At 38.5% G+C, this 23,243-nt stretch overlaps 2 protein-coding genes and 1 pseudogene across 4 annotated transcripts; 2 read left to right on the forward strand and 1 right to left on the reverse strand.

Moving 5' to 3' along the window:
- Positions 1-4,233: 4,233 nt before the first annotated feature.
- On the forward strand, positions 4,234-6,927 carry LOC148930282 (putative receptor-like protein kinase At5g24010 pseudogene; annotated as a pseudogene).
- A 4,883-nt stretch (positions 6,928-11,810) lies between these two features.
- On the forward strand, positions 11,811-14,573 carry LOC125212262 (protein TRIGALACTOSYLDIACYLGLYCEROL 2, chloroplastic). Of its 2 annotated transcripts, XM_089068146.1 has the most exons (6): positions 11,811-11,961; positions 12,086-12,703; positions 12,782-13,111; positions 13,411-13,526; positions 13,911-14,001; positions 14,110-14,573. In XM_089068146.1, the coding sequence occupies exons 2-6, from the start codon at positions 12,197-12,199 to the stop codon at positions 14,200-14,202; spliced, it is 1,137 nt and encodes a 378-aa protein (XP_088924272.1). In that variant the 5' UTR covers positions 11,811-11,961; positions 12,086-12,196; the 3' UTR covers positions 14,203-14,573. The 2 variants fall into 2 exon arrangements, with proteins under 2 accessions (XP_088924272.1, XP_088924273.1); XM_089068147.1 differs by having other exon boundaries at positions 11,857-12,703.
- Positions 14,574-15,119: 546 nt separating this feature from the next.
- On the reverse strand, positions 15,120-21,626 carry LOC148930283 (protein MRG1-like). 2 transcript variants are annotated; one of them, XR_016136996.1, is made up of 12 exons: positions 21,327-21,626; positions 20,287-20,340; positions 20,068-20,081; positions 19,484-19,629; positions 19,308-19,343; positions 19,000-19,040; positions 18,697-18,795; positions 17,915-17,994; positions 17,038-17,207; positions 16,743-16,827; positions 16,028-16,212; positions 15,120-15,273 (listed from the first exon to the last, which is right to left on the reverse strand). XR_016136996.1 is itself a non-coding variant. In XM_089068148.1 (11 exons), exons 1-11 carry the CDS (start codon positions 21,465-21,467, stop codon positions 16,122-16,124), a joined length of 957 nt encoding a protein of 318 aa, XP_088924274.1. In that variant the 5' UTR covers positions 21,468-21,626; the 3' UTR covers positions 15,782-16,121. The 2 variants fall into 2 exon arrangements, 1 of the variants encoding a protein (XP_088924274.1); XM_089068148.1 differs by lacking the exon at positions 15,120-15,273 and having other exon boundaries at positions 15,782-16,212.
- Positions 21,627-23,243: the final 1,617 nt, after the last annotated feature.

Consider the following 23,243-nt stretch of genomic DNA (forward strand, 5'->3'; position numbering starts at 1 on the left):
GTAAAAACAAAACGGATATTAAATAGAAAACAGAACTGTATAAACCAATAATTACTAACACATCCCGAAAATCCTATGAATTTAGTTATACATGAAAGAATAAGCTAAAAACATAGATTGTAAGGAAGTCATAAAGAAAATAAGAACTAAAGCAAATAAAACCCAAAGGGTGAATCCTTCTAGCCTTGATCTTCTCTTGATTCCTTCTTCAACCCTTTGCACAATGAAGAACTCTCAAATTTATGCTATGGAATTTATTGGCAAAAAGAAGATGAAGGGTGAAAGATGAAAGATTAGGGTCGGGGAGGAGCTTATGAAAGCTCCCCTTTTGGGAGCTATGGAAGGGTGAATTCTATGAATGAGGTTATGGGATATATATAGGCTTGAGGATGATTTAAATTTGATAATAAGTTTCCTCCAAGCATTAGGAAAGATGGAATTTTCGTGCCCCATAGTAGAAGAAAAAGATTTGGCTTCACAAGGTAATATCTTCTTTCCTTCTTTAAATTTTTGCCTAGACTACAACTGACAGCTTTGCGCGACTTTCCATAACTCTCTCCATAGAACTCCAATTGAGGTGATTTTGGTACCATCTTGAAGCTCTTTTCAAGACGAAGAGAATGGTGTGTAGAACGCCCTGATCGGACTTTAGGATCACCGAAAAAATTGATTTTGAACACAGCTGTCGTGCACCGCGTTTTCCCAGCGGGCCGCTGGACAGCTCCAGAACTCCCTGGACTCGTTGCAGCGACCGCTGGGTTGCCCTTCAGCTCCTGCTTCCGGAAATTCACCTTTTTATGCCCTTTTTCTGCTATATTTTGCACATTTCACACAAAACACGTCAAAATACCAAAATAGATAAAATATGCAAATAATGGACATGTAATGCAACTTTGACACTCAAAACGGACCAAATAAAGGCCTTAAAACAGTGCAAAATCTGAGCGTATCAATGAGTTAGTGGAATGTGAGGTCCATTACCAAAAATGGTAAAAGTGAAAGGTGACAAATTTTTAGGGACGGACGTAAAAGAAAATAGGTGACAAATTTTCAGGGACAAAGGAAGTATTATTTAGGGTGGGACAGAAGGAATGTTTTGATTAATTATATTTTTGAATTGAAGAATAGAATAGTGAGATCCGTGAGTAATTAAAAGATGAGATGAATTGTTATTTGTTATAGGCCTTATCACTTAGCTAAGAGATGAAATAAAAAATGGTTAAAAGTGGTGTGAGACCTTCGAATAGTTAAGAGCTTGTTGCTAAGAGTACTTTTGTGGATGATCTAAGAGCATTTTCAAGAGATGCGCTAAATAGAAAGATAAAGATAAATAGATACCATATTTAACTTCTTCTTTTTTTTATAACAAAAACTCCATCTCTAATAGGAAGGGTATTTGAGAATGTTTATATCTCCATCAATTTTAAACAAATATTTTTACATCTTTTTCACAGAAAAAATAAATGTGGTAGTTATTTTTGTATACCTTTTACCGTTTATCTTCTTCCTCTGGAACAAAATAGTACTACTCCATCCGTTCCAGCTAAAATAATACGTTTTTTTGCACGTGTTTTGAGAAAATGATACTCCCTTCATTCGTAAGAGCATCCGCAATGGTCGGTAGGCCAGCCATAGGCCAGCCATTCTCTCCTCTGCCACGTCAGCAACACTAAAAAAACCACCTGCCACGTCAGATTTAGGCCAGCCATAGGCCAGCCGCAATAAAAACAATTCAAAATATACTACATTTACGGAATTAAAATTACGATTAAAATACGGAATTAAATTTAGACACGTGTACGGGAAAATTCATTAATTGCATTTTAAAAAGTTACATAGATAAAAAAAAAGTACATGCATAATAAAGAAAAAAAACTATCGTCGTGCAGTCCTCCGTGCCCACAACTCTTCAATTATATCCTTTTGGAGTTGAATATGAGCATCCACTTGGCGCATGCTGGCAAATTCCTTGAGTCGGCCGGCTTCATCGAGGGGTACCCCCTGTCGCACACTAGGGGTGGCCGTTCCGTGGCTTGGACCGGCTTCATCGTCACTGACCCAACTAGTCAGTTGTACGCCTTCGTCTTCGACGATCATGTTGTGCAGGATAATGCAGGCGTACATTATCTCGGAAACGCATCCGACATCCCACAAACGCGTTGGGCCCTTGATTGCCGCCCATCGAGACTGGAGCACACCAAATGCGCGCTCCACGTCCTTGCGCGCCGACTCCTGTCGTTGCGCAAAGTAGGCCTTCTTTTCATCACTTGTTTGTCGGATCGTCTTCACAAAGACCGGCCACCGAGGGTATATCCCATCCGCCATGTAGTAGCCCATATCATGCCGGTTGCCGTTGGCCACGAATGAGACGGCTGGACCGACGCCCTGGCACTTCTCGTTGAAGAGGGGAGACGAGTTCAGGACGTTGAGGTCGTTGTTCGACCCGGCTACCCCAAAATACGCATGCCAGATCCACAGCCGGTAATCAGCTACGGCCTCGAGGATTATCGTGGGGTTCTTGTAGCCGGTCGTGTAGGCCCCCTTCCAGGCAGTCGGACAGTTCTTCCACTCCCAATGCATACAGTCTATGCTGCCTAACATCCCGGGGAACCCATGCTTCTCCCCGTGCATCTGCATCAAATTCTGACAATCTTCGGGAGTAGGGCTTCGAAGGTACTGCTCACCGAAAATGCTGATCACGCCCCCACAGAACTCCTTCAGACATTTCAGGGCTGACGACTCACCGATGTGGAGGTACTCATCCCACATGTCTGCCGCGCCTCCGTAGGCCAACTGTCTGATTGCCGCCGTGCACTTTTGGATAGGGGTGTGGCCGGGTCTGCCAGCCGCATCGTGCCTGAAGCGGAAACACATATATTGACGCTCCAATGCCCTAACGATGCGCATAAACAACTCCCTGCGCATTCTGAAACGCCGCCGGAACATGTTGGCGGGAAACCGCGGGTACTCTGCAAAGTAGTCCTCGTACAGCCGCTGATGTGCAGCTACGTGATCCCGATCAATCACTGCTCGGTGGTGGACAACTGGTGGAGGAGGGCGAGGTATCGCCTGCTGTTCCACCATACGCATGTACCGCTCCATCCCGCGGTTCATGTAGGCCTCCATAGCCTCGTTCATCCTCCGTTCGTACTCCTCAGGATCCCCACCACTACCGCTACCGCTACCACCCGCGTGATCCATCGCTCGATGATGCTCTTGAACAGAAAGTTAGAGAGAGAGAAAACTCGTTAAAACAAGTGGTGCAAATGAAAATGAAACGAAAATCGCGTTTATATAGGTTTTAAAAAAAAAAAAAAATCGGAAAACACCGCTGGCCGATCGCTAGCCGATCGGGCCCCTGCAATGGCGGCTAGCCGATCGGCCAGCGGATCGGCTAGCGACGAGCGATCGGCCAGCCCACGCCGATGCGCTCGCCGATTTCGCGCTGGCCGGTCGCAATGGTTCGGCTAGCCGATCGGCTAGCGCGACGAATCGGCTAGCCGGTCGCTAGCCGACCATTGCGGATGCTCTAATTAGGAGTCCCGATTTATCATTTTAGTCTGTCCATTATTAAAAATTCTAGTTCACTTTTATTGCAAAGGGTAGGTACACCTTAATTTCCACTACTACTTTACACCTCCCTTTTAACGTAAATGATAGTCCCGATTTTTCCTCAATGATTGGCAATTGGGGTTGGGGAGAGAAGGATCGTGTGTCTTTTCCCTTAAAAAATGCAACAACTTTTTTTTACTAATAAACACATCACTTAGTATGTTTATGCTCATTCTGGACATGGTCAATGTTGTTACTCCGACATGGAAGACTTTTCTAATTAATGGAGCTTGCTTGGTCTCACAATCATATTCCTTCGATAAAAAATAACCTAATTTTGCTATTTTGAAATATTCATCAAAATTAGACTAATTTTAAAAATAATTTTTTTAAAACTAATACTAACTCTATACAACATTCTAAATATGAACCATAAATTGCAATGATACTAATTCTATCACATTTTTTCTTTTTATTACTTTATCAATTGCGAATTAAAATCCGTGTCATTTATAACTTACCTATTTTATTTTTTTAAATAAAGGGAGTATGTAGCAACGATTAAAAATAAAAAATCAAACGAATAAGGGTAGAATAATAGTAACTCTCCATAATTGTGAGGGCCAAATCAACTTCAAGTCAAGCTCTTCCACTTATCTTCTACCCTCCTTCAATCAAATAATTTGCTACTTCCATTCCATAACTCGACTGCAATAATTGTCAATCGTGCATGGAGTCCCTTCATCCCAACAACAACATACTCTCATCACTTTCCCTCATCTTTCTCCTCCACTTCTCATCTCTCCTCTTCCCCTCATCCTCCTACACTCTCCCCGACTACTACTTCATCAACTGCGGCTCCCATTCCTCCCTCTTCACCTACAACCGCAGCTTCACCAGCGACGAGAACCCCTCCAACTTCTCACTTTCCTCGACCGGCACCACCACCACCACCTCCGCTGCCTCAAATCAAACCCTCCCACTCTACTTAACCGCAAGAATCTTCACAGAACCATCCTCCTACGACCTCAATTTGTACCAAAACGGCACCTACGTCGTGCGCTTGCATTTCTTCCCCTTCCCCTCCCTCGGAAACCCCTTCTTCAACGTCTCCGCCGCCGGCTTCTCCCTCCTATCCAATTTCACCGCCCAGAGCAGCAGCTTCCCTCTCGTGGAAGAGTTCCTGATCAAGGCAACCGCAGGGAAGCTGAAGATCAAATTCTTCGTCAACGCGATCGAGGTCTTCCTCGCGCCCCCGGAGCTAATTCCTGATTATGCTACTCTTCATACTCCTCGCGTGACTAGGCAGGGAAGTCGCGGAAACTTTACGGGCGTTTTGGATAATTTCAGGGTTGTTCATAGGATTAACGTCGGAGAGGAAAACGTTACGAGGGGGACGGATACGCTGATGAGGTATTGGGCTCCCGATGATCCGTATTTGCTCTCCGGAAACACTTCCAAGCCCCATACTTATGGTGATGACATTAAGTATCAGGATGGACTGGATGGTGCAGCTACGAAATTCATTGCTCCTGATAATGTTTACAACACTGCGAAAGAGAAGAATACTAACAGCTCCGATAATATTTCGTGGCGGTTTGAGGTTAAGAAGGGAGTTAACCATCTCTTGAGGTTGCATTTTTGTGACATTGTTAGTGATACCTCGAATGAGTTCTTTAAATTCTATCTGTTTATCTATGGTAATTATCATTATAATGTGTATCCTTGGGGTGAGATTTCTCAGGGGGCAGCTCCCTTTTATAAAGATCATGTGGTGGAATCGGATGATTCCGTTTTTATGAATGTAAGCGTTGGCCCCGACTTAGAAATGGTTGTTTGAAATGCAATGTTGAATGGTGTGGAGATAATGGAGCTGCTTACAGACAAGGCCTCTGATTCTGAAGATGGTGCTTCATCTGGGAAACGATTGTTTGTCATTCTTGGCTCTTGTCTTGGTGGATTGGTGTTGGTTTTGGGAGTATTTTTCGGTGTGATGTTTCTTCGTTTCAGGAAGGGTAATTTGAATTGGCCGTTGGGGAGTTCTTATAGTAGGACTACTGCTCGGTCATCGGTATTTGCTGACTTGAACCTCGGGCTGAAGATCCCGCTGTCCGGGATCCTCTTCGCGACGAATCACTTCGACACGAAGCTGCTGATCGGAGAGGGGGGTTTCGGGAAAGTATACAAGGGGACGCTGAGGAATGGAAACAGAGTGGCTATAAAGAGGAGTGAGGCAGGGCACGGGCAGGGGTTTGAGGAGTTTCACACGGAGATAAGAGTTTTGTCGAAGATACGATGCCAGCATCTCGTCTCGCTCGTTGGCTACTGCGACGAGAAGGGCGAGATGATACTTGTGTATGAGTTCATGGAGAATGGCACTTTGAGGGAGCATTTGTATGGGGATGTGATACGCAGCCTCTCGTGGGACGAGAGGCTGCGGATATGCTGTGAGGCAGCAAAGGGGATTCATTATTTGCATACTGGATTGACCGGGACGATCATTCATAGAGACATCAAGTCGACGAACATCTTGTTGGACGAGAGCTACATGGCGAAGGTGGCTGATTTTGGGCTGTCTCATTCCGGGCCGCTTGATCAGACTCATGTGAGTACGGAGGTGAAGGGCAGCTTCGGGTATTTAGATCCGGAGTACTTTAGGTGCCTGCAGCTTACGCAGAAATCGGATGTGTACTCGTTCGGGGTGGTGCTGCTGGAGGTGTTATGCGCGAGGCCAGCGGTTGATCAGGAGCTGCCGAGGGAGGAGGTGAACTTGGCGGATTGGGGGATGGTTTGGCAGAAGAAGGGGGAGTTGGAGAAGGTTGTGGATCCTTGTCTTGAGGGGAAGATTGATCCGAATTCTTTAAGGAAGTTTGGTGAGATTGTGGAGAAGTGTTTGCAGGATAATGGGGCTGATAGGCCTAATATGGTGGATGTGTTGTGGGATTTGGAGTACTGCCGCCAGCTTCAGCACTCGGCCGTGCCGAGGCAGCCGTATGAGGACACCACGACCGAGGTGTCATGGGGCGTGGCCATGCCGGTCCTTAAGCGGCTGCCCACGGATAGCTTCACAGTTGAGGGGGACGACTCAGTTAGTGGATCGTTCAGCGGTGTGGCTTCGAACCTGCCTAATGGGAGTGAGGTGTTTTTATTGCTGGATATGGATGGAGGGAGGTGACACTAAGTTCCTCATGGTGTATTGTTGTTTTTTTTTTAAAATTTGTCTAGTGCTTGTTGCCTCATGGTTTTTATGTGTGCTATATTGGAACTGGTTTTTTATGTATGATATGGTTAGTGTTTGTGCCTCATGGTTTTGTATTGTGTAATCTCATGAATTGTAGCAATTTGGAAGTTCCAACCATTTCTACTAAGAACGAATCGAGTATTGTTTATAGATCTATGCCTGTGAGGCTGATAAATTTAAGACAACTCCCATATATTCCTTAAAAGTAAACAAGCATTTGGTCAGGGGCAATTTAACACTATATACTACAGCCTGAAAAATGAAGTTGGAACAACCACATACATTGCATTGTTGATGAACTTTATACTGGTGATCCAAAATCTATAGAATGAAATTTGGATTATTGGCAACCAAACTCAATAGATCGAACACGTTATCATAATCAACTAAAGAGGTCGAACACAAAGCTCAACATATTGAACATAATCACAGCCAAGCTCAACAAATCGAACCAATAAGTTTCCACGATGTCCATTTCAATTTTCATTCGATGAGAGAGGAAATGTCTGATTTGTTTGTTTTTGTAAGAGCACCAATAGTGGTTCTCCATTTACTCAAGTGATAACTTTGGACCTATAATAATTGAAGGAAAAACGTTTTAAGTGGACTGAGTTTATTTGGGTTTTGATTAATTGGACATATTTAATTAATTAGGATGTTAGTTAGTTGGAGAACACAATTTGTAATTGGTACACACTAAGTTCAACTAAAGCAATTCAACAGCCACCATTTGGGTTGGTGAATCTTGCTATAATAAAAGTTGGAAATTTGACATTAATATGCAATTGGTTACTGTTTATGATTGACTTCTAGATTAAGTATTGAGAATGTGTGGTGCGGCCATATGTGGCCAATTGATGGGTGTAGATTAGTCGGCTTGAAAATCCACTCGCACATGTCATATTTAGTTTTCTCATTTCTTAAGCTTTGACTTGTTTAGGTTTGAAAATCAAATTTAGACCAAATCTCAATAAGTTGTCGCAACATTTAGTACAACATAGATTATTTGATTTTTCATCCTAGGCAACGAGTAAATTAATGATAAACCTACACAGATTATAATCTTTGTATATGACGTAAGAAAACCATCTAATGGAAAAACACCTCAAAACTCAAATCACATACTCACAAATCGATCCTAAATCATATTGATGAGAGAAAATACAATAAAAATTCGCAAATAATTTAGCATACGAAACATATGGTATGATCTGCATAAATAGTCGGGAAAAGATTTTGATTACATAAGTAAGCATGCTACCGAAAATAGATCATACTCCCTCTGCCACCGATCACCATTACACGTCATGTTGATCTGACACAATTTTAAGAAATATAATAAAAAGTAAGTTGAAAAAAGTTAATAAAATATGAATTTTATATAGTTTTACAATAAAATATGAGAGATAATGAGTTAGCGGAATGTGAGGTCCGACAACTCCCAAAAACTAGTAACATATAACGGCGGACATATGAAGTAATATAGAGTGGATGATAAATTGAAAGTGAAACAACGATGAATTTATGGAATGAAATAGAAACTAGAATGCGTAGTTCACTGTTATAGGAATTTATGGTAATGTTTTTTTTTTTTGTCAGTGGTAAGTGGTGTTACAAGTCCAAAAGCTAGAGACTAAATGTGTAGTTCACTCATATACTAATCGTGAGTAACATTAATGAGTTAGTGGAATATGTAATCCACTTACTAAAAATGGAATGACATTTATTGGAGATCGTACAAATAATGAAATATGAGATATTTAATTGAGAACGAGGAAGCAACAACTGAGATTACACCTTAGATGTTCATGACCACGTCAATAATTGAGGTGAAATATTAGCTATCGTGCCATTATACTTATTCTAAAAAATTTGTGGAAATTTTATTCTTAAAAATTGGGTACCTAATGAGAGTTATCTCAACATTATACTCCTATGTCCCATTTTAGATGGAACATTTTTTATTTGTCATGTAATTTTATGCAGTGTTATTTTATGAGTTAAGTAGTGAAAAGAAAAAAAGAGTGAGGGTGGCATTTCTATTTTGATGAATGTGGCGTTTAAATGAGATATTTCAAAACAAAAATACGTTACTTAGAATAGGATGAATGAAGAAATATTTTCTAATAAATATTTTAAACAATGACAAAATCGATCTTCTTTCCTATTATTAACCAATGTACAATTAAATACTACCTCCGTCCCATATGTGTCAGTCCCACAATAAGAGTCACATTTTACTTTTACTATAAAAGGTAAGTAGATCTCACATTTCACCAACCAATTCTACTCACATTTTTAATATAAAACTAATATATATATATAAGTAGGACTCATAATCCATTAACTTATTCAACCTATTTTTTTTACATTTCTTTAAACTTGTACCCACACTAAATATGATACTCAATAGGTAGTATTTTTTCACTTGAGGCGACCAAACTTAGTCCGCTATGAAAATAAGTATTGCCTAATGCATAGCAGCCAGAAATCTCAATTGCACACGTGGAGAATTAGTTTGAACGACAACCTATACTATTCAACAATACTATTGCACAAGTAAGCATGCAACAGTTTCAATTCCACCTTAAAAATTAAATTCCAAAAAATTGAATTCAAACATGTTGGTCGTGGTCCCTAAAATAGAAACCAAAATAATCCATATAGCATGAATTGAGAACATGCAACCTCAATAAGCAAATAAAACTCATCTCTTCCAATGACAAATGCTACGTACCCAACTTAGACTCTTTATTTTAATTTTTCAATTTTCAAAACTCATGAAACTCCCATGCAACTTCCCAAAAATTATTTCACGTCACTCCTAGTCAATAAATCGTTAGTATAAATACTTGCATCCACGATCAATTTTACCATATCGATCATCACTACAACAAATTAAAATCACTTGAAATAATTTTATTGCATTCAATATTTCAAATGGCAATCAAAGCGATCAACATATTGGTCCTCTTCCTTTTGGCTAGCTCGATCGTGTTGGTGAGCGGTGCGCGTCGTCTGAGTGCGGTGCCTTCGCCTGACGTAGTGAAGGATGGGCCGAGTCTCGGGGCAGGGCACACGGTTGTGGATGGATATACACTCGGAGGTGTTAAGGATTCGGGTCCGAGCCCCGGGGCAGGACACAAGTATACGGATGCTAAACCGCTCGGAGGAATTAAGGATTCGGGTCCGAGCCCTGGGGAAGGAAACAAGTATACAGATGCTAAACCGCTCGGAGCAGTCAAGGATTCGGGTCCGAGCCCTGGGGCTGGACATTAAATTAAGATCTATGCATATGAAGGCTCATTTATTATTATTATTTATTTATTATTTTTAACCACATATTCAATTCGATCATTTTTTTTTCTTTGATTTATTATTTTCTGTAGTTTCTTAGCGAAGAATTCTTTGTTTTGTTATCCTTTATTCAATAATTGTATGCTCTCACATTCAAAAGAATGTGAAAGTTATTACCGAAATTACCGAAATAGCACAATACGTCGATTTGAGCTTTATTTTAAATTTTTTTTTTTTTGCTAACGAGCAGGCTAGTTCCAAGCTAAAATCAAACAAACAACAATAAGAAATAATCTTGCAGTAAACACATCGCAATGCACTTAATGCACCACTGCCGAATCAAACTATAAGATTTTTTGATAAATCTATTCAAACTATGAGATTAATTTACAAATCCATCACACTACACCTTTGCAACTAAAAGACACATCGATTTTCCCAAGATCACAACACCTTTATTGTAATTAATGACATTATTTTTCGTTTTCTTATTTTCTGTTTGCTGTTATTATTTAATCGAGGTTGGATATATCATAACTCGGTAAGGGTTCACATGTATAATTAAATTAATAATGTTAATTAAGGTTGCTTTATAATATGTAGTAGTATAGTTTTTTGACTAATTAATAAAATAATCTTGCAGTAAACACAGAATAGTAGTACTAGCATTTAGTAATCGTGTAGGACCAAACAACGTCCCATAACTATAAATACCGGAATTGAGAATTCGTCATCAAATACAAAATCCAACCTCAAATATTGACCAACTAATTTGACTTTTTTTCTCTATTTCTTTTGCAGTAAATGTATAATAATAATAATAATAATAATAATAATAATAATAATAATAATAATAATAATAATAATCACTCGTCGCCGTGCGATTAGTTAAATTGCTTCTATCAAACGGGCCTAGTCCAAACTCGACCCAACCAAAATTTTCAAATAAATTTTATTTTTAAAATTGTAATTTAAAAGTAATTATCATATTCTTAAAGCTCGTGATAAGAACCCGAGTTTTTGGGCTAGGCCGGTTTGATCGGAGCAAATTGCATGCCAATTGGTTGACAATTTTCATAATACTATATCCTAGGTGAGCATTTTTAGGCCAATACATAAGTATATTATCCAATGCACTTCATGGATACTCATCCACCTTAATCCTCATGTCGAGTCGGCTACCACTTCGCCATCGATTTTACATAAAATCTGTATGATGAGAAACTATTTATAAATTAACCAAATTTATAAAAAGTCATATTTAAATCGCTACCATTGTTTTAAAGATGAGATTTTACTCTCTTTATATGATAATAGGAATTTGTTTTTGTCGTTTCATTCTGTTGAATCTCATTATACTTTTACTAGTAAATGAGTTCACATTACTCTAACTCACTTAATTCACCTTTCATTATAAATTTAATATGCCCCCCCGTCCGAAAAACAATCCTAGTTTTCTATTTCATTTTGTCCATCAAAATTAATACTAATCTCTTATCACTTTTTCTTTTTCTTTCATACTCCTATTTACCAACTTTTTTTATTTTTTTTCCATATTTTTATTAATTATATATTAAAATTCATGTAGTTCAGAAATGAAATTTTTTTTTATAGACGAAAAGAGAGTATCTAAAAGTGAAGTTTATAATCAACTAAAACTAAACTCTCTAACTTAAATTTATTTATTAAAGTAGTATCACGCATATGGGCTTCAAATCAAAATTCTGACTTATCGAAACGGCCCAGCCCATATCTCACTCTAGCTCTCGTCACTGCGACCTTCTCACTACTCTCTCTCTCTATCACTCACTGGGGTTCAGGCTAGGGATTGGTTTCTCCGGAGCTTCCAACCTCAATCAAATAGCTATATGGTATCTCTTCCTTTGTAGCTTTCCATAATTTAATCATTCTTAATATTTCCTCTGCATTCACCAGCTACTTTACACTAATTTCTACTGCATTTTGGTTGATGCACGCCGTGAATTTTCATTTCAGCAACTCTTTTAGCGGTTGATCAATGTCAATGATTGAGGATAGTATCCAGAAATCCACAATCGTCAACTATTGGATTGAATTATAAGTTCTCAGTCTAAAGTTGAATTGAACATGGAAACGAATTCCTTGCTTCTGAGATCTTTTTCTGTGAAACCTAATTCAGAGTATGTTGCATTGAGCTCCTTGCCCTGTCTGACTACTCCTCTTAGAAATAGGAATAGGAAAGCTCTTACTATCAGAGCCAACTCATCATCTGCTGATGCGGATCATAACCTTCAGAGTGAATCGAAGAGCCTCCTCTCTCTGGCTCTGGATGTTCCTAGGGCAATTTGGAAGCAAACTCTGAGGCCTTTGAGTGATTTCGGTTTTGGGGGGAAAAGCGTGTGGGAGGGTGGAGTTGGCTTGTTCCTCATTTCTGGGGCGTTTCTGTTGGCATTTAGCTTGGCTTGGTTGAGGGGGTTTCAGTTGAGATCAAAGTTTAACAAGTACTTGGCTGTTTTCGAGTTCGATCAGGCTTCTGGCATTTGCACCGGAACGCCTGTCAGGATTAGAGGGGTTAATGTTGGCAATGTGGTTCGTGTGAACCCCTCGTTGAGGAATATTGAGGCTATAGTTGAGGTGAGGCTTGTTTTCCACTTGTGGCTTCAATGTGTGTACTGAAAATCACTGAGGTTTTATTGATGTTGATACTTACAGATTGAAGATGATAAAGTAATAATACCAAGGAACTCGGTGGTTGAAGTCAATCAATCCGGCCTTCTTATGGAAACACTCATTGATATCACACCAAAAGATCCCATTCCGGTGCCATCGGTTGGGCCTCTTCATGCTGGTTGTGTTAAAGAGGGTCTTATTGTGTGTGACAGGCAAAAGTTGAAGGGGCGCCAGGGGGTGAGCTTGGATGCATTGGTTGGAATATTTACTCGCATCGGGCGTGAAGTTGAAGGAATAGGTGTGGCGAATACCTATTCCTTGGCTGAGCAGATTGCTGCTGTTGTTGAAGAGGCGAGGCCTTTGCTTACAAAGGTACAGTCCACGTGCTTTTTGTTACCTTACTGTTGCTCTATTATCATCGCAACAGTCAGCTTCTTTTGGCTTGCTTAGTGGCATTTTCACTATTAAAAATTTACAGTGTGCCATCTCAGTTAGATACTACTAGCCAATCTTTTATCTTAGAATTGATAGACTAGTGATACTAATATTTGTGACACTGCAAAAGTAACAAATATCTTGCTCTGAATCTTAAAATATTTTTTTCTATTCTATCTAAATTACATGGAATGTATCTCATGCAAGATCCGGTCTCTGATGTAGTGATTTCTCAGATTCAAGCTCTAGCTGAAGATGTAGAACCTATACTGGCTGAAGTTCATGATAGTGGTTTGCTGAAAGAAGCCAAGAATTTAACCAAAAGCCTTACACGAGCTTCTGAGGATCTGAGGTAGACTTTAGTCTTCAGTTTGGTTTTGAGATGAAGAAGAAATATTATATGTAAAATTACGCAAATACTTTATACATTGAACCATTGATAGTCCAATAGATGTTATTCTTTTTTTATACACCTTGAAGCTGTGTCCAGCTTTTGTTTTAATGAATCGAATCAAAAAGAAAATGATTGCACGTTTCCCTGCGTGTCATTTACTTAACCTAGTCTACAAATCTTTTTGACATAGGTATCCCATGACTTGAAACTATAAGTTGCTTCAAAATTCATGAGATTCTTGCCAAATAATTTATCCTTATAGATGATGTTTATGGCATTGAGGTTTTTCATCATCTGTTCTTTGAAAATCAGCTAATGATGCATAATATGTGGATTATGCAGAAAGGTCCAATCATCAATATTAACTCCAGAGAACACAGAACTAATTCAGAAGTCTATCTACACTCTCATTTTCACACTGAAGAACATTGAGGTATGTTTAACTAGATTCTGTCTTGGTCGCGATGCTTAGAACGTATTATTATTATCATTATACTTTTTGCAAAATTATTGTTTTATTTACCAGCAACCATGTGTGCAGAACATAAGCTCCGATATATTGGGATTTACCGGGGATGAAGCCACAAGAAAGAACTTGAAACTGCTAATTAAGTCTCTCAGCCGGCTTCTATGAAGAATATGCAGCAATTTTCTATACATTGAAAGTAGGGGTGGACTTAATTTGGGCAAGATGTTTTTGATCGAGTGTGATGAAGCTACTCTGTTTCGGGCACTGGATGGTCTCTTTGAAATAGCCAAATTGGTGCATTCCTTACACTCTGTACTCATGATAGATGTTTCCATCTGTGTTCTTTCATGATCGATGTTTGCTCTTGGATGAGATTTACAGCATTCTCTCTCTTAGAGTGGTGATCCAGCCATTGTTTTACACTTAGATCAGATGTTTTGTTTTTAGATTACAAGAAATACAAATATTGGTTACAACTCAATTTCTGCATTGTTCATTTGTTCTAGCTCAGATCTAATGAATACATCATTTTGATATGCATGTTAGTTTTTTCTTTCTGTTTTAGGAATGGAAGTTTCATTCCTCCAATCATTGTTGACGTATTGCTGTGTGTTAATTGTACTCCAGTAAAATGGAAGCTCGTTCATTTCGTCATAAAATAACTATTTTGATTATAACTTCCAATATTCAAGAATTTGACCTATAGATCTAGCTAGGAATTAGTCACTTCAAACAACCTTCCATGGTTATATTGGTATCCAAAGTACGAACGAGACAGATGCTTATTGTCCTAAACCATAGATTTTTACAGCAATTAATCTTTTTATTTAATTCAATTATTGTAAATTAGTTTAATTAAACTTACAGGTTTATGGTCATTGATTGATCTATGTGATTGTTTTTTTTTTTTTTTTTTTTTTTTAATTGCATCATTATGCATCGGTCTCAACAATCATCAAAGCGCATGGGACCCAGCTTATTCCCCTTTTTCTCTTGAAATAATGTTAAACATGACAAATGAAAAATGTTAAACGTGTTAGAGCGCATGCACTAAAATGAGCTAAAATCATAAAACAAGGACATCAAGATCAAGGGCATGTCTCAAATTTAGGTAAAAAGTATATTACAGTTGAAATTGATGGTGTGGAGCTGTTTTACAAATAGAATGTGAAAAATGGAAACTATGCATCCCTCTTCTAAATAAAGTGCTATGTTGCTACAACAATATGTAAGAGCCTATAAACAAGGCAAAACACATTATTAGGTCCTTATACTTTAATCAAAATATTTATTAGGTCCTCGTACAATTTTTTCGTTTTAATAGGTCCTTATACCTTTCTCATAAATTTCATCACATCCTCGTACATTTTTTTCGTTTTAATAGGTCCTTATACTTTGATTATAAATTTTATTAGGTCCTTATAAAAAATTTTATTTTAAGATATTTTTTTACTTTTATTTTAGATAATAATTTATATTTAATTAATTAAATTTAATGAACCTTTTAATTTTATTATTTAACTTATCTTATGATTATAAATATTCAGGGAAACGTATCTTTCAATATAAATATAAATAATCAATTGAAAATTCGGATAGTTATTCTAAAAAAATCTTTGATTTTAATCTTCAATCATCACGGTTAATCTTTTTATTATTGTCTACAACTTATTGAGATTATTGGATAACAAGATGATATTATCTTTATAGACTATGCTAAGTTAAATAATGGAATATTAAAAAGTTCATTAAGTTTAATAAAATTTAGATTATTATCCAAGATAAATGTAAAAAGTCTCTAAAATAAAAGATTGTACAAGGACCTAATGAAAGTTATGATAAAAGTATGAGGACCTACTAAAACGAAAAATCGTACGAGGACCTGATAAAAATATTGTGAAAAGTATAGGGACCTATTAAAACGAAAAAATTGTACAAGGACCTAATTAACATTTTAACTAAAGTATAAGGACCTAAGAATGTGTTTTGCCTATAAACAACAACATGATTACCCAAACATACCGATGCTTTTCTCCCGGTATATTAAAGCCAGCAACTATGACAAGAACACATTGATTATCAGGTCAGCTATCCTTCCCCTTGCTACCTCCTTCAGTAATTTTAGGACCATCATAAGCGGAGAGGAAGAAAGTGCTCTCGTTATTTTGCAGAAACCTACATCAAACACCACCATAGGTAGTAAGGTAAAGTACAGGAAAATCAAATACGGTTTACATCTGAAATACTATAAAAAGTCCCAACTTTGAATTCCAAGTGAATGTTTTACCATGTCTGCATTACTCAAATCAAGTGACCAGAAGAATTGATGTAGAATATTTTGATGATAAGGAATTCTATAGGAATAGATATTGAAAGTGAAACACAAATATATATGATACACGATACGACAATTTTCATTATCAGAAAAAGAAGCAACATGCATAAGCAGTGTGCACGTTGACACGCAAGTCAGTTGCTGCTTGCATTTGCCCATATCACAATAAGCAGGGGTTACAAGAAAACACGCAAGACAGAGAGGAGAAACTATCAAATATTTAGCTTTATTCATCGCACATTATGTTGACAACCTTATTGCAGCACATTGAATTGCAATGTGGATCATAATTATTTTCTTGTCACCATATAAGCACATAAATAGAGCAGTAGAGATGTCATGAAGTCAAACAATAAGATTAACAGCATACTTGAGAAATTCGAGCAATCTCTGCTGCAACCGAATCAAAGTCTCCTCATCTATTTTCACATAAGCCAACAACTCTGGCAATTTCACTGCATATAATAGTACACAAACATACAATCCAAATCAGATACCAAAAGAACAGTCAAAATATGTTTTAAGGAAGGTGAACTCCAAGTCCAACAAGAACATTTTCAGCACAATAAGCATTCCATTAAGGCAAAACAAGAGTATTAATATGATACTAAAATGAAATAATATTTGACAATGATTTGCTAAGTTCTTATTGACAATAAGCATACCAAATAGGCGCAACAAATGTTCAGCTCCATATATAGTTGATGGAGATGTATTATCTGAAACAGCCTCTCGGTACTGTGGGCGCTCCTTTTTGTACAAAAGAATAGTTGGCAATGCTTTGTCAAAATAACATCTTAACCCATTCAAAATTTCTCCAACCACATCAGTCATCCTGCACTCATGCAAACGAAAAGTATAATTAGCCATGTAAAATTGAACATTTCAGGATACAATCTCTCTTTGCTTCCCCTGAGATCTAAACAATGTAACTCCTAAAACATAAAACCATGCAACTAAAGTTAACATATGAGTAGGTGTATTTCCAACTATGCACATATCTATAGCTTAAGATTCTACCTAACAAACAAACTACTTGCAGCTCCAACCTTTTAAGGGTATGGTCAAGAACAGAAAGTCAAACTACTGTGATTTATGGGGGTAAACTAACCAAGAGGATAAAATAAATTCTCGGGAAATGATATTTAGATAATTACCACTCATTGTTGTAACAAATCAACCTGTTAACAAGTGGACTTTCAGAGTCTATTACTGAAAAGAAAGCAAAGTGAAATAAAAAACATTGGGCATGCTTTATAGTAGGAGTATTATATATTAATGCATCTCCTCTGAAGGGAAAGCATGCATTCTCTTCCATCACGACCGTGCAATCTTTATAAGTATCCATCCATCAAACAAAAATAAATGGTCTACAATTAACAAACAGAGTACCAAAGTTTTTTGCTGGGCCATTCATTCACTGAAACTGATGGTTTTTGTCAGCTAATTGAAACTGGATATCAGGAATAACTCATCCATATTTCACTCACAAAGTATAACATGGCAGATAGTTGTTTGCATCAGATGAGAAAACAAACTCACATGCCATCCTTCTTGGACCTGTGTTCAAGATATTTTGTCAATATATCGTCAACATTTGGTGATCTGGGGAGCTTCACAAGCTGCAGCAAAGAAAACGTTTATATGTACGGTTTACTTGCAGTGAGACATATAATACAAAATTCAGGAAGCAGAAACAACATGGGCAGCAATATCCATCAGAAATCAAGGACTAAACCTTAAACATGAATGATTGATGGACATTTGGTGACAGAGGTCTAGAAGAAAAAATCATCAGCATTAGGTAAAAAGCTCATGATTCTTGATAACATTCTTATCTGAATTTGACGTAAGTAAAAAGAGGTCCAATGCTGTAAATTTGATAAAGAAAAAGGGCATAATATTAGGTTTTCATTTCTTTTTAACTGTCCTGGAAAAATAACTGGATATCCTAATTGGTCCACACTTCAGCAATGCTTCCATTGATTGTGTTAGAACATTATTCAAAATTGTTATGAAAAATAGTACTGGATATCCCAAGTTTTCCCTATAATCACACTCACATGTGATACTTCAACTATTTAAGCAAGGATTAGAATGAACAGCAACCCTGGAGTAAGTACTTGCTAATTCATTAGCTGAAGAGAAAAAGAGCAAAAGTATGCATGAACCTTTATGAGTTACTTTTTTTGCTCTCATTAGCATCTGTGCAGTCAGTACCAACTCATTAGCACTTTGTCATTAGCAATGAGTTAGTTTTTCTCTTGTTCTGAAATTTTTACTTAAATTACATAATGTATCCTCTAGCAACAAAGCACAATTACCTTGTTCTGCTGAGTAATAAACTCCCAATCTTCAACTAATCGCTTCTTGAAACTGGGAGGGATTTGAATTTTGATGAGTTTTTCTGTTGCAGGGTTGTCCTAAATGAGAAGACCAAAAACTTGGGAGATCAATACTTAAGGGTAAATGCCGCAAATAACACAACATTTAACATAATCTGCAATTATAACAGCGCTTTTGAATTGTTGCAATTACAACATTTTATTTATTTTTCTGTTATAAAATCCGCAATTTGTTTTGGTGAAATTTGCAAGCTATCAACCAGAGGAGAGTGTAGAACAAACCTCAATCCCTGAATCAGCCTTTCGCTTTTTCCCCTTTGTAGCTGCAAATTCATGACATGGAATAGGTAAATATGTCCAGAATACATTTTTATTGCTATGCGGCTAAATCCCATATTTTTCTTCCTTTAGTTCATTTCATCAAGAGGTTAACTACATCAAATATTGACATAGAGAATACAGTTTTCAACCTAGTTTAGCCTCCACTTGCTTACTCAACTACTGACCAGGATGAAGTCCCATTTTTTGAAGAGTATATGATGGGGGCAAGTGGGAAATTACACACAATGTAGAAATCTGGAAACAGTTACCTGTGGTTTTTGCCTCCTCTTTATCCACTTTAGCATCTACAAAATCCATGAGGAATAGAACTTAAGTCAATACCATATAAAAAAACAGCTCACCAAACATAAAATGTTATCTGATGAAGAAATACAGAGTCAAGAAGAGTCCCTAAGATATTAGCTGATCAAAGACAGAGCCATACCAGCTGAACTTTTTGGTTTTGCTTGACCCGAACGTCCTGATTTAGAATTCTTGTCCACTCCAGCTTTCTTATCAAGGGCCTGTTGCTTCACGATATTCTCTTCGGTGTATTTCATCAGCCGATCCATGCCCACCCATTCATCCCAACTAATTGGCAACATATTGAACATTTAGTTAGTGATACCAAAGAACTACCAGTATCGGCAATGTGAAAAAGTTGCAGCTATTAACATACCAATCATAGGGCCAAAACAAATATATGTTTACCCAAAGAAGATATTTAATTTGATTCCAAAATTCTGAACCACGACTCCACGAGGGAAGAAAGGTAATCTATATAATTGGTAAAACAATGACATTCAATAGCCATGTATTCTATTTACAGAAAACACCCAAACAATTAAAAGTGATCAAGAATTGAATAATTGATATCTATTTGGGTATTTTGTCACTGCATTATAAGAAATTGGTAAATCTATTACACACATATAAAGTGTTCTACAAAGCATACTGAAAGAGAGACTGAGATAGGACCTTCAAGTCTGATAAATAAAGAAGGAAGTGAAGGGATGGGAGCGTGCTCACTTTTTATTCCAACCCTGCACAAGATAATATACCAATTAGAGTATTAGAGTGCATATATATAGTAGTATACCATTTGACAAATAAGACCAGGCAAATATGTTATTGATAGGCTACACAATTAATAGAAAGGGCTTTGTTAAGAAAGTCACAAACACATTGGGTAATGGTCAATCAAAATCAACTAGGAGCAAATAGAGAAAAGTAGGAAATTTAACTTACAAGGTAATGGAGAAAATATCTCCACTCATTCTTCCGGAACTCTGTTTTTTGAACCTTACACGCACAAAAGAGAAACTAATGAAAAATACTGTCATGACTAAAGAAAACTAGAAAATTGCAAAAGATCAAATAATATGTAGCAAAAACCTAGTTGTAGGAAAAAAAACAAAAAAAAAAAGAAAGAAATAAACTGATCCTGAGTAATGTACCAGTAACACATGATTTGAAATGATAGAAGGAACAAAATTAAACCGTCAATTCAAAGATGAGAGCAGGCATGAATTATCTTGCCATTAAATTTGTGACTTCAGGTGCCAAGATAGTGGTTCCTAGATTTTTTTGTCATGGAAGTATTAGGAGCAGAAGACAGTGAATTATGAATATTGCAAGGAAGCACAGTTTCTCGTTCTATCTTTCGTGCTTGAATGATTTTTCTTGTCCCAGTTCTCTGGTTTTAACAGTGGATATTAAACTCATTAAGCCCCATTAGTACGAGCAGACTTGTTTCGAAAAGAAGAGCACAACCAAAGGGGTAATATATTCGAAAAATCAATTTGAATCTTGAAAGGGTGACACCTGAAGGGTAATTATTCAAAACCATTCCCCTAGAAAGTGAGTTAGGGATGCAATTGGGAAAGCAAACACAAAATGGCATTACACAAACAGAATCTCGGATGCAATTATCCTCCATTTATTTTTCCTATCAAGAATTCTGTGTATTTAAATATGCATCTAAGCCCTCCTTATAAGTTTTATCACAACAAGTAGGGGGAGCTTCACATACATCCCAAGAAATCAAATGTAACAGTTATCCTCGCAGAAAAACACATCTAACCCAACTCAGAAACAAGCTCGATATAAAGATGTTGACAACATCCGCAAACTCCATTGATACACAAATTCAAATTTGAAATTATATTCAAGTAACAATTAAAGGAGCTAAGAAATAGCAAATTAATGAGCTCTAATTACAGAAAGTAAGAAAAAAAATGGTGGAATCAGTAAAAACGAAAACCCTAAGAAATCGAATTAGGGAGTACTTTGGCTTCGTAGATGCGGGGGCCGTGGAAGGCGAGAACCTTCTCGCCCTCGGAGAATAGGCTGTTGGACTGAGATTCGGGGGCGTCGGCAGAAGAATTATCGGCGTCGCTGGCGGATCCTCCCTTGGAACTGCTCACCATTATTTAGGTAGGAGAAAAGAAGATGAAAGCAGAGAATGAAGGAAGAGTGTTGGGAATTTCCCACTTCTTTGCCGGTTTCAAATCTGAAAACGGGTGGATACCATTTTTATATAGCGCTTGTTTGTTTCTGCCCAAACCCGTTCCACCAAATGTGGCTTAGCCTTCGACTGTGGTGACTGGTGCGGTCCAATATACTTTAAATTTTAGTAGTACTACAATTATTTATGGGTCTTGAAATGATCTCAGGTACGAGTTTTTTTCATTATTAAACCGTATAATGGTCATACCTTTATTATTTATTTTCATAGATTAGTAAGATTTGATTTGTTTAGTCTTATTTTAATTATTTTTTGCATATATTTAATTTGAGAGGGATATTGATACGGATACAGATATACCAGAGCCCGATGAGGCAACTCCGAGTCATACCGGCGGTAATAAGGAGACGGAGGAGTTAGAGTGTCCACAATAGTGGAGCCGCGGCGGCTCCCTATTGTTGAGGTCTGGGGACGAGGGCAGGCGCGGCCGTGGGGGGTGGACGGGCATGAGCCGCATTTACGGTGAGGTCGCGACGGTGGGTCCAGCGCCGCAGCGCTTACCACGGCTTTTTTTTTGATTTTTTTGGAATTTTCAGATTTTATTTTTATAAATACACCATTTTTTCATCTTTTCACCTTACACACATATGCACCCCTTTTCCAACTCTCTATATTTTTTGTTGTCTCAATATGCAAAGTGGAGATAGTGATTTCCCCGGCCCTGGAGACTCGGGATATGACAACTATCCCCCATCCCAGCCGTGGAGATCCAATCCCCCTCCCCCTCCATCCCAGTCGTGGGCACCGACATCCCCGCCATGGCAACATACACCCCAGTTTCGGGGTCAGTCCTCCTCTCAGAGGAACGTGGGTCATCACCAATCGGCGTTCGGGGATTACCGACCCAACATGGATGCGATCAACTATCCGCATCCTGATACCCCTTCTCACAACTTCCAACCCACCCAATCTCCTCTGTCTGATTTTGATAGATTCACATTGGATCAGATAATGGGTTTTTTATGTCTGGACCTATCGGAGACCCCATCATCCGTCCCTGTACATGAACGCGTGGAGGTGTCGGTTCCCACGAGAGTCATGGGCGCCGGTTGCGGTGGGAAAGGCGGGGGCGGCAGTGGAGGCAACGGAGGGACCGGCAGTGGGAGAGGCGGGGGCGGCGGCGATGGAGATGGTGTGGGGAGCAGCGAGGGCGACGGTGGTGGGTCGTACGTGTACTACTCGACAACGGAGTTCGTTGCTGTGGCAAAGGCCCGGGACGCTGTCACGTCGGATGCCGCAATTGACACGATCAGACCGAACAAGACTTTTGGGCCCGCGTCCTGGTGACCTACAACACCTTCAAGCCGCACAACGCTACTCCGCGTAAACCGGACCAGATCCCCAAAAAGTGGGGGGGGGGGGGAGAATTACTAAAGACGTCAAGAGATTCTCGGTTATATACGAAAACAACCTCCGCACAGCTGAGAGCGGCCGCAGTGAAGCCGACGTAAAGGCATTGTCGCTAGAGATGTATCGAGTTGATGGGTTCCCTAGGTTCAACTACTGTGATGAATTTCCCATTCTCCAGGGTTGTCCAAAATTCAGGGCCATCTGCGAGGAAGAGCGTGGGTGTGGGCCGAAGCGGATAAGACTCGGCGTCGCCGGGAACTACAATAGCAGCAGCGGCTCACGTTCCATCGACCTCAACGAAGAGGTCGATGAGGAGCCCCCCTCCACA

The sequence above is a fragment of the Salvia hispanica genome, chromosome 3 (assembly GCF_029641045.1).
Source record: "Salvia hispanica isolate PSC_SH4W2 chromosome 3, Shi_PSC_v1, whole genome shotgun sequence".
NCBI lineage: Eukaryota > Viridiplantae > Streptophyta > Magnoliopsida > Lamiales > Lamiaceae > Salvia > Salvia hispanica.